The 12,225-nt window shown below is 42.4% G+C and overlaps 1 protein-coding gene across 7 annotated transcripts in view; it reads left to right on the top strand.

The window, feature by feature from the left end:
• NTRK2 (neurotrophic receptor tyrosine kinase 2) overlaps positions 1-12,225 on the top strand; it is a 327,821-nt gene that overhangs the window by 56,022 nt on the left and 259,574 nt on the right. For all 7 annotated transcript variants that reach the window (XM_064490120.1, XM_064490118.1, XM_064490117.1 and 4 more), the window contains one exon: positions 10,901-10,936. In XM_064490120.1, coding sequence (XP_064346190.1) covers positions 10,901-10,936 — 36 coding nt within the window. The remainder of the gene's footprint in view (positions 1-10,900; positions 10,937-12,225) is intronic.

The following is a 12,225-nucleotide window of genomic DNA, read 5'->3' as shown; positions in this document are numbered from 1 at the left end:
ACATAAAACCAGCTATGTTTGGATGCCTTACCCAGACACCCTGGCAGTTGTTGTCTGTTTCATTAAATCTTCTTCTTAATTGAGAATTTAGCTGCTTGGCTACATTTGCTGTAGTAAATCTCTATATGACTGTGTTTCTTTTCTTCCTGCATATTTGGAGGAATAACAGCTTTATAGTTTGGGACAACTGCTTTTTTGTTTGCTTTTAAATAAATTTTTTATTTGTGAATAATTTTAAGTTGACTGAAAAGTTGCCAAGATGGTACCTACCATTCCCAGATTCCCCTCACCTAGTCTCTTCTTCGATAGCATCTTGCATTACTTACATTTGTCAAAAAGAAGAAACTGACATTGGTACATTATTCTTAACTAAACTTCAGACTGCTTGAATTTCACCAACAGCTGACTTTTGAAACCGTTGGAACTTGATTCCAGGGTGAAGTTCTGGCGTTTAAAAGTCTTAGAAGTGGTCCCTGTGCTTTGATACGTGCACTGTTCTGTCAGTGTAAAGCAAGTCGCTTCTATTTTAGATAGGTTTTTGATGTATTTCTTTTGAACGTTTCTGTGTGTTACCAATATTTTGTAGAACTTAACCCCTCTTATCTGCGTGGCCTCATTTTTATCGATCACTTTGGTTAGTTTTCACTGAGCTAGTGATAGGAAGGAATGGTTTTCCGGTGTAGGAATAACTTGGAGTCTCTCAAGTATTCCCTTAAAAGGAAATAATCATTTACTTATCTAAAATAAAAAACTAAGCCAAATTTATAAAGATGGTCTCTCTCCTTCTTTCTTTCCATTTTCTTGTTCATTTGTTCCTTTTTGTCAGCTCTTTAATCTAAACACAGCTTTTATAAAAGGCTGATCTTTTTTTCACTTTTAAGTATTTACTCAAGGACCAGCTATCAAGGGGTAATAAATGAAACAGACTTAGCCCAGGGTGACAGTGGATATAAATGGTCCTTGTGGACCATAAACCAGTGTGACCAATTAGAGATTGACCTCACTTGGCTTATGTGATAGAATCTTTGTGGGTATTTATGAGATTTGTAGCCGTAGCCTACAGATAATGGCTTTTCTTAGAATTGCTTCCTCTCCCTCTTAACTCTCCTTAAAATGAAAGAAAAATAAACAAATAGCATATATAGATATAATTTCCCGGGTGGTCTAAATATGCTGAGTTAAGGACAACAGGTCACGTTTAGGTTTATATTTCCTCAGTATTTCTTCTGTCATCATATAGTTAACTGATGAAGAAGTTCAGCTCTCACAAATCTTTTTGATAAGAAGCTTCAGCCACTTTTTTTCCTAGTTGTTTTGATGAGATCCATTTTTTTTCCCACTGCGAGTTTCTGGACTTCCCAGGAAGCAGGCAGCCTGGGGTCACTGAAGCCGGTCAAGTTACCATATGAAGCCAGAAGAATTAAAATGGCAGCTCTGGCGTCCTTGAGAATGTGTGTTCTTCATTCAGCTCCCAACTGAGATCTCCATGAAGTGGTCACCTTGCTTAGGAACTCACTCTTTATTTGGAGATAGAGAAGGAAGCATGTTGAAAGAAATTAAAATAGAAATAAAAACAAATAAATGAAAAGTCCCTAAAACAAAAATGAGTGAGCATGGAAGAGGATGGCTAATTAAATGTCACGACAGTCCCAACTGCCTTTCACACTGCATGGTGTGGTGACAGTGGGTGTGGTGGCCAACACTCTGCCTTCTGGTTGGAGGAAGGATGAGGCAGAGGGACCCTGAGTCAGCATCAGCCAGGCCAAGAGGGTACCATGGTTGGGGTCTGAAGGTGTGAGGTGGGTGGTAAAGGTCCCCATGTAATGTCTCTCCAGAGTGCTGGGACATTGCGGACTCTGACACCAGACACCGGCCCCAGCTAGGGTGCTCGTGTACAGGGACAGGTGTTACCAGGTCTTTAGATGCCAGCAGGACCCCGGGTACCAGGCCAGTGCCTTCCCCATCTGATCATACTGGCAGTCTGGCTAGCAACTGACAAAGGGAGGAAAGACTTTCTCAAGCTTCAGGCACTATATGGATCATTTTGCTGCCAATGCTTAGAACCAAACTCAGCTCTGGTCAGTTTTGAGTTCTGTTTAAAGCACAGCATGCAACTTCCAGCTTCAAAATGCACTCTAGAGAACAGTAGTGATTATCATTCTAGCACACCGAAGAGCACAACTTGTGATGATCAAATTAATTTGATTTCATTTTGGTTTTCCATTGTCCCTTTACAATTTATTCACTAGGAGTAATCTTCTCTAGTTCCTAGAGCAGTAGCATCTCACTCTTTATTCCACATTAGAATCAACTGGTGAGTTTTAATTAATTATTTTATCTTATTTTATTTCATTTGTTAAGATACATTCCTGGAGCCCATCTCTAGCAATTCTGACTCAGTGGCTCCAGGATGAGGCTTGGGCTTTGGCATTTTTCATTTTTGAGATCCCCGGTGACCCCAGTATGCAACCAAGGGTGAGAGCCCCTGGTCTGGATGGGAGCTCTTACCCGAGGAGGATTATTCTGCCCATTGTTGAGTAACAGACAGTCCTTGGGTCCCTTGAGGTCACAGACAGAATCAACTGAAAAACAGGATGGACCTTCTGAGTTAGACATCGACTCTGGACTTGACTTAAGGGCCTGTCTCCTCTCCCCTCCCAGTTTGGGCTGGCAGCCTGGGGGGTGGAGCCTGGACCTCGCTAATGAGCTTTCAGCCCCGATGCTGCCTTGCCCATGTAGAAGGGTGTGGGTATGGGGGATGGAGTGCAGGGAAATGTGCTGGCTGGTGGCTCTGTACTCTTGGGACCTGGGCATGTTCAATGCTGGTTCACAGATCTTCTTTCCTAGTTACCGTTATGAGATCTTTGGAGGTTCCTCTCTCTGCAGTTCCCTCTCCTGCAGTTCCTAGGACAGAAATGTATCTCTGTTCTGGCTGGTGGAAACAGCTCCTTCCTCAGCATCCAGGGAAGCAGCTTTGTGCCTTTGGTGTCCCTCTGGCCCTTTTGGGGGCCTTGTTGTCAAAACCTAAGACTCCCTACACAGACTCTCTTGTGCTGCCTCCATCTGGTCCTCGGGGACCCCTTGTCCTGACATTCTAGGTGTACAGGTCGAACCCAGATGTTATCTGCATCCTGCCACCGCAGGTGGCTTTTGCCTTCTCTGGTGGAGCCAGGCCACTTGTCCCCCGAGCCTTTCGCCTGCAGAGCACATGGTTCACGTTCTCCAGTGCGGCCGTGGAGGCCCTTTGGTCGGGTGGCGGCAACGCAGCACTTCTTTGTAAGCCCTTCCTTTCTGTCTCCTCTCTGGGACCTCTTAAAGTCTCAGTGTGAACCAGATGTTTCAAAGGACAGGGATTCAGTTCTCAGCCATTTCCTCTGTGAATCCCACCTGAGTATCTCACGTTCACTGTGGTGTCAGTTACTAAGGCAGGGAGAGTCTTGCTTAACACCCTCTTCTACTAGAATCCTAGGATTTTGAACAAGCTGTCAGATCTCCCTGAGGTCTGACGAACAGAGGGCGCTGGGCTCCCCACTAACAAGCAATAAAACACAAGCTTTTCTCCCCAAAATAGAAGACACTTCAACTACCTACAAAATGATAAAAGATAGAGAAGCACTAGGGCTTTTGATTCTGTCCCCTGCTTCTCTTTGTGATTGCCTTCATGCTTGCTTCTAATTCTCAGGGATGTCCCTGTCCTGGTGTTAGGCAGGACCTACTCAAGGAAGGAAGAACACAGTTCACCTGAAGATATGTGGAAATTGTAGGCAATAAAGAATTAAACGCCCCTTTGAATGTTATTTTTTTGTGGAAGCCACTGAACAGAAAAATTAAGTAGAATAGGCAGAACCTCAGAAATTTTACTTTTAATAAGATAAACTCCTGTCTTGCTGTTGATCCAAATGACTCATTCAGAGCTGGTGTTTGAACTTGGAATTCTAAGCAGAGTTGTCCCCCACTCTCTCCATTATTCAAAGGGAAGCTTTGGCCCAGTGAGAAGGGTTTGGATTTGGAACTGGAATCTGATTCAAGTCTCAGTTCCATCTTTCATGACCTGTGTGGCTTTGAGCAATTTTCTTACCACCTCTGAACCTAGCTTTCCTTCTCTATAAAGTGTGGGGTTCTAGTACCTAACCAGAAGGTGGTTGTGAAGGTGAGCACGTCTGGGAGTGCCCTCCCGGTCCCCGGGGAAGGGAGGAGCCGAGTGCCGAGCTCTCCTGAGGGACACATGAGAGCATAATCCGAAGGTACCCATTCCTCATTTCCCTTTGTGCTTATGCTCTGTAGCCAACTTCTATCCAGAACTGCTTTTCTCTCAGCTCTAGCTTTGTCCTCCCTTATCTGGAGAACCGCTGGGCTTTGCCATCTGACTCGGTGCACTTTCTAGACTCGGCTCTTTCAGGAGAAGACTAAGTCAGAGTTGGATTCTGCGGAGGGTGGGAACTGTAAGCTCTCTCAGATGTCCGAGCTCTTTCCCTCCCCATCCCCATTCGGAGTGGGGCCCGGAGGTGTGCCAAGGGGGACAAAACACATCTCTTGCCCTTACCGCTAACATTTTGCAGCTGCTGTCCACCTCTCTCAGTGCTGGGGCATGCTATTTTCAGGTTTACTTTATGTTTCACTGAGAATAATATCCTTTATGACCAATGGGGCCTTTTGACTTTGGTCAGACTTCCCATGCAGTTGTAAACCAGGGTTTCTCAAACTTCAATGAGCAAGTAGATCTCCTGGAGATCCTGCTAAATGCAGATTCTAATTCCATGAGTCTGGAGAAGGGTCTAAGGGTCTGTATTTCTAACAAGCTGCTGGTTGGAGTAGTGAGGATAGTTCACTTCTGACCTGCAGGACCTGGGGGTGTGGGGTGGGCACTAGAGGAACTTGTCAGGCAGCATCAAGGTTACCTCTCTGACTCTTGAAGGGTATTAACCAGCAATAATGATAAAAACATGGAATAGTTAGTGTACAGAGGTGCACTGTAGTTGGGTTTGGCAAAAAGTAGGATGAATTCAAAATGTGGCTTAAGGAGGCTTGGGAGAGTGACTAAGGGGAGACAGCAGTGCAGGCACACACGTCGGAAGTCTGGGGTGATCTGAGGATTCTCTGAAAATTCTGCTGTATGTATCCTGCTTAGCTTACGGGTCAAAAATAAGACCTGTCTAAGATGAAATTGATCCATCATGTGGCTGTCACTGGAATTCAGTCCCACGTCCCTTCATGAACATGAACGTGGTGTGGAGACTGGGTGGAGGCTAGAGGTGAGGGGGGTGCTTTCTGGGTGGAATTCTAACCAGAAACTGATGGCAGAGAAATTGCTCGAGTGTCATGAGGAAGGAACCTGGAGCCTTTGCTAGCATCTTCTGATTAGACAGCACACGTTCCAAGAATTCTCTAGGTCAGGCATGACTGTAAATGCGAACACGCTGATGGCTGAAGAGTAGATTCTCTGGTCAAAATCATTACCCAGGTGGTTACTGCTCCAGGCTTGGAACTAACCTAGCCAGAGCGCCGGACGGTAAAATACCCGGGTTTTAAAGCTTCCCACTCTCTAGGCAGCACGTAAAGGGCGCCTCTGTGGCCCACGCGTTCAGGGAGAACGTCGCAGCTCAGGAATGCTCATTCACACAAGCAGTGGGAGTTAGCGACTTGCGCTTCCTGATTCGGGAGCGGTCGTTTCCTATGTGAAACGCACGTCAGGAACAAACTGTAAATATTGGAAGAGTTTTCCCCACAGCTTTTCATCTGTGCCGTTTCGTCCAGAGATTCACAATGTCTGGCTGAACTCGAGATCTCTGCGGCACTTAGGACTGCCCTCGAGCTGGCAGATTTAGACTTGGTGAACTAAGGCCAAGGAACGTAGCAGGAGGACATTGCTCCACGTGTTACACATTAGGAAAAAATAAAGCCCCTCCACCACTTATTCCTAAGGCCACTTGGCAGGACCCGTGTCCTGTCTCAGAAGTGGAAGGACAAAGTTTTACCTGCTTTTCTGCCTTAAAAATGGAGAAGGGTATGGTTCAGCTCTAGACTCATAATAATCATGTAATTAAGATTTATACTTAAATAGCTCTCTATGTCTCAGAAGCACTAATGTTAATTAACTATGCCTCCTGAAGCTCTCGAGGCGTTGCCAAGCCAGTGCTATTATCCTCTCCTGTCGGATGGAAGGCTCCTCTGTTACAGAAAAAGGGAAGAGACTCCCCATGCTGCAGAGCACATAGTGGTCCCGCCAAAAGTGAAGCCCAGACGTCTGAACCGCCAGTGTTTTCGGGCCCTGAGTTCAGTCTGCCATTCAGACGGGGAAGAGGAGAAGGATCTGGAAATCAAAAGGTGGACTGCCAGGAGTTAGAAAACCCTGTTGACAAAGCAAGGGCAGTTTATTTGAAAAGAGCAGATCTTTTGCTTTGCCTTTATCATACGGAATTCTTTGAAAAATTTTTTTTTTCAAGATCACACTAAAAAGAGTCTGCAAAACGAAGGGAAAGAAAGGCCTTTTTAAAACAATTTTTTTTAAAGTATTAGAGACTAAAAGCTTAAAGGAAAGAAACAGATGTGTTTTCTGGCCTCCACTGTTATTTTTATCTTAACGGCAGAATGGAAAGTGAACTCTCTGGTCTGGCTACTTATCTTCCCACAAATTTTTTTTTTCAATCCTACAAATGTGTTTTTCCTTTTGTGTAGAGTTTTATAGTTAAAAAGTAGTAAAGATTTACTCACTCGAAGATTTATATAAAGTCATAAGATTTACTCAGGGGCTATAAATGAGATTAGAAGGTGGAAGTAAATAGGTCCTCACATTAAGTCATTAGCATGGAATTAAGAGGATGGTGGAGTGCTTTGGTTGGATATTGTTGAAGGGAGAGAGTGATTTTATCATCCACGTTTAGAAGCCTAGATGCCCCAAGGGTGCGTCTCTTGGAGGTGCAGACATGCACGTTTAATACGGAGTTTTTTTCAGGAGTGTGTGTGTGTGTGTGTGTGTCTGTGGCTGGAATGCAGTCTCCGGTTTTCGTTTCACTTGGGGCGTTTCCATCTGTGCTCTTAGTCCTCTTCCCATGATTCCTGAGCACATGGCTTAGGTCAAGAACAAACTACCAGTGAGTGCAGATGCTCAGCAGACTCTTCAGAAGACGACACTTGACTGTCAGACAGCATACACTGGCACTCATCTGCTTTCGGTTGAGGGGCGTTGCAGCTTCTATACTTGAGTTGAGCTGTGGAGGTGGAGAGCAGTCTGCTGCTTGTTCGGAATGCCACTGGGGTTAGAGGAGTTCCAGGATGTCCATATTTTAATCTGGGGATTTCCAACTTGAAGCGTTAGGGCTCAAGGCCACCTCTGCTGCCTCCTTCTGAGATTTCTCACTTGAGCGGTACTCGGATGGTATTCAAGGAAGCAGACCCCTGCTCAAATATCCACGACAGGGGCATTACTCAAGTTGGATGCTTCTTGTTTGTCTCTCATTCGTTCTCTTTTCATTGGATTTTTCCCCTCACGGCCAGTGTTTGTCTTTTCTCGCTCACCTTTTAATCCTGAGTATCTCCAATAACGGTTCCTACCTTTTGCCTATAACGATGCATAATGAATGAATTTAAACTAAGTAAAGGGAACCGGTTAGAAATTAGACTTTAAAATGGAAGGATATTTTCAAAATTTGACCGTTGCCAAAAATCTAAAAAGGAAGTGGTGGTTTTTCTTTTTCTGTGTCTGAATGTAAAGTGATGTTAAAACTACCTCATTATTGGCGTATAAACATTATTGGAGGTTAGCTTGACTGAGAAGTTGCTAGATGCAAAATACTATGCTCTGGCTAGGGTCAGCAGAAGTAATGTGACCCCAATTTTTCATAAAGTCTAGGTCTGTGCCTCATTCCACATGCCAGACTTCCTAAGCTTTTGTACATTAAGAGATATTTCTTTCTTTTGATAAGTAGGTCCTCATTAGACATAGTACAGTATGGTAGGGAGAAAAAAAACATTATTGTTCCTCCCACATTGTCTTTCTGAGTTTCATAATCTTGCACTAAATTTGTCTATTCCTGACAATGAAAGTAAAGTGACAATACTTCTCATACATCTGGGACAGTGAAATTAGGAAAATACAGTGCTTTTCAGAAAGTGTAGGCATGACCTAGTGGTTTTGATGGTGAACTCGGTGGAAAAGGCACACACTGATATGAATCCAAAGTCTGGAAAAGGACCTGTTTTCCAGATTATGAGCTAACCTATTTTTTTCTGATCCCACCCCAAATCCCATTTTTCTGTACCTGACATTTGCTATATTGAATTGATTTCAGTGTTTTGGATCTTATGGGGGCTTTTTGTGGGTAATGTGTTTGGGTGTCCCCTTTCTGTGATGAGGCTGATTACTCGTGTGTGTCAGTCATATCCGCTGAAGCCCTTTCATGTGGGGTTTAGATAAATCTAGCTCTGTGTCCTCGGAGTCTGTTTACTTTCTTATGGACTTGGGTGGTGACTGCATGTGAGATTGCTGAGGGCATGAGAATAAGTCAGGGTGATAAACTTATCCCAGTTTTAGCACTAAAAGTCCTATGTCCACAAGAGGTCCCCATCCTGGACACACTACAAGGATCTGTTTGAAACTATCCCATTTTAAAACTTAAAGTCCAGTGTCTCAGGAATTCCCTTGGTCTCAGGCAACCTTGGATGGTTGGTTAACCTAGTATAAGTTAGTATCCACAACTTATATCCAAATACTTAAAAAATATAAATCAAGTTAATGAATTGTTAAATAAAATAGGTTCTATCGTCCTGCGTTGGCAAATATATGTTTATAATGACCTGGAAGGCTGGTTTGGAAGATCAAATTCTCAGACTCTGGGACTTCCAAGCCAGAATAGTGGTTTTGGTAGAGCTGGTTGGCCGCCATGGCCCCTGCCCTGTGTCTGCGGCTGTGCAGTGAGAGGCACATGATGGGGAATGAGTGTGCGTGTGGGCACACAGCCCACCTGTCCTCGCTCAGTCCTCACCCTTGAGTCAGTCCTCTTGAGTCAGAGGGCACTCATGCTGGTGGTGTGGCCACGTGGAGCTGACAGATGTGGGGAAGAGGCTGACCAGTCCTAGGAGATGTGTTTGGGAGCCTATTGTGGGGGAATTCTGGGTCCTAAGGGCCTGGAGTGAGGTCTAGAAGTGATGAGTGAAGAGCGCTAGCAAGCAGGGACCCTGCAGATTCAGACTGTGCGTTGAGGGCACAGTGAGAAGGGGACTAGAGTGGGATCTTCTAAAGTAATGGATTACTGAGCAGTTCAAAGAATGACTTGCTCTCTTGGGATTATAGAAACTTTCCTTCAGCAGGGGTAGAAGTTCCTCACAGTGTGGGGACATGATTATGTCCAGGGACTTTGCAGAGAGAAAGGACTTCAGGGGATGTGTAGGTGTCCTACAAATGGCGTCACCAGGGCTGCCACTGGAATACCTGCTGCTTTATTCACTGAGTTACCCCTCAAACTGCAGGGCGACTTTCAAGACCCTCCTCAGGAATGTCACATCAGCTACAAATAATTCTGACAAGGCATACTGACATTAACTCAAAGTCACTTTGAAATGGTGTTTGGGATGATAAAACTCAACATACAATTGAAATTGACTAGAATCATTTTTTAGGTTCTGTGTATAATTGACACCCTATATATTAGTCTTTCTCTAACAATGACTACAGTCTAAATGGTGCCCCCTCGAGTTGTACAGAGCATGGACCGCACAGCAGTATGCAGCATCCCTGAGTCGAAGTGCACAACCGTCTGCTTAATTTTTCCTACTAAAATGGCTATTCTTCTAGGTGAACTGTGTTAAAATTCTAATTTGAACATCAGGACTGCTTTTACTCGGTTCTTCGTTTAGACTAACCTCGGTTACTCACTAGGGAATACGTGAACAGAAAATTGGCTCAAGTTTCCCTTATTTTAACTATTTTTCTGCTGAAGGTTCAGAAATGAAATGAGAACCAAGTAAACTTGATGGTTTACAAGTTTTACTTTGTCTCATGGTAAGTAAAGGCTAAAAGCATAAGAATTGGCTATGGAAATCCATTTTGTAGTTACTTAAATATTATATCAAAATTTAATTTTAATTCCAAGCAGGCTTTCACATAGACACCCAGTTAGTTCTGACTGAAGAGTAAGTAGCAAATGTTTTTGTCACCAGTTCTTGCTTAAATTAAAAAAAAATTTTTTTTTTACAAATTCTTTTAGGAACATTTTAAAACAGAATATTTTATCATCTTGGTGGCTAAAGACTCACCCCCAAAATTAAATGGATATACTTTTGCATTTCTCTCTGATACAACATTTATTTATAATTTCAGCTGAGAAAGTACATTTATTTTTCTGTATTGTATTAGGGCAAAAAAAAAAAAAAAAAAAAGTTTTATTCTGCCTTGGAAATGCCCTGAAGACCAAGTGGAGAGCAGAATTGTGCTTTGGGTACTATTATTCAGGCTGGTTAATAACTAGTTGAATACAAATAGACCTGCCAAAGCATAGTTTGAAAGTAACCCCCAAACAATCAGAGAATAACAAAAATGCTACAGAAATTAGCTGTTCCTGGAATAAAAATCCCAAAGTTGTGATTAAAACGATCAAATGTTTAATAGAAACAGTAATAAAAGGGTGGGCAATAATTTATTGATTGCTGAAGTTTTTCGCACTAAAGAGATTTGTGATTTCTGTTTATCCTTTTCTTTTTTGGAGGGGAATAGGGATTGTGGGCTTGGGGAGAGCAACAGAGTTAGCATGAAGCAAACCTAAAATTTCAGATTTTATTTACCTGTCCTATAAAACAATCTATTCAATTATAAAACCTTGAATATGTATTAGGGGGTTTAAGTGAGTAATTTTTAAACTTCTAATGTGTACTTAACAAGATATCTTTGTTTTGTTTTGTTTTTTAGGTGCAAACCCAAATTATCCTGATGTCATTTATGAAGGTAGCTATCATATTGTCTTTATTTTGTATGTTTTCAAAATGTTCGTCTAAAATGAAATACCATTGTTTCTTTCTCTCCTGATTGATGATGACAACTCTCTCATCATCCCTTCTATGTAAGGACTTCATAACAACTTAGATGCAAGGGTGGCAAAAAAATTGGGGAAAAAAAATCCAAGCACAATTATGTGGATATACTTGGCAAATATAAATGAAGGGAACAGATAGAGTTCAAAATGAAAAAACTGAGACTGAGAAAGAGTACCTAACCACATATGTGGACTTGAAATTTTGTAAGAAACCATTAAGAATAAATTCACATTAATATGTTAAAAAAATAAACAAATAAAACAAAATGAAATAAATCAATTAAAAGAAGAATTTTAAGCTCAGTTAAATACACTTCAAGCATGACAAGGGCCAAAATAACATTTCAAAAATCATTCAATATTGATGACTATTTTCCCTTGATATTTACAGTGCCTGTAAATAGCATTTTCTCTCTCATGCTTGTTCTTGGAAGTAGTAAATCCATTCTGCTGTAACAGACATTTTGTTTCCATAACTGGGAACTAATTACCTGTTTAAAAGCCATGACTACCAAGAAAAGGTAGGTGTATCAGCTTCTGGCTATGACAGTAAACTCAAATCAAAATTATGTTTCTTATATAATGAGGAAGTCTGGCTCACTAACAGGAACCTCAAAGGGAGGGCATGTGTCAAGGGTGGTGAAACCAGCCAGTCAACCATGTCTTCAGGGAATCCAAGTTTTTTCATCTCTGCATTCCCCTGCCCATTGTGCTAGCTTCAATGATGGCTGGTTTCTCTTACAGTTTTAAGATAAGTCACACTGATAGGAGAAAGGGAAGAGCTTCTGGAAGTGTTCCAGAAGAAAAAGAATTTTCCCAGAGACCGCCACCAAGCCCTCCTTGTATTTTATTCAAGATCCAGTTGGGTCATGGTCCATTCTTGCCTACATTACTGATAAGAGAGCTGGATTAACTCTTGACTAACTAGACCCACCCTGGAATTTAGATAAGTTTCCAGTGGGGGTATGCTTGATCCCCTGGAATAAATAGGGATCTCCTGAGAATGTGGAAGAGGAGACACGAGAAAGTCCCCTACATTAGCTTACCAAATATCTTATCTTTCTTTGCTATTTTAATTGAATTCCAGTGATGTTTTACTAAGTGTGAAAATCCATCTTTAACAGGTTTTCAAACTACCTTCATGACCAGGAGGCCTGTGTGGGGAAGTAGCAGGCTGAATTTCAAGACTTGGCTTGAAATT

This window comes from Camelus dromedarius, chromosome 10 (genome assembly GCF_036321535.1).
Source record: "Camelus dromedarius isolate mCamDro1 chromosome 10, mCamDro1.pat, whole genome shotgun sequence".
Lineage (NCBI taxonomy): Eukaryota > Metazoa > Chordata > Mammalia > Artiodactyla > Camelidae > Camelus > Camelus dromedarius.
This window is presented reverse-complemented; position numbering and strand designations above follow the sequence as displayed.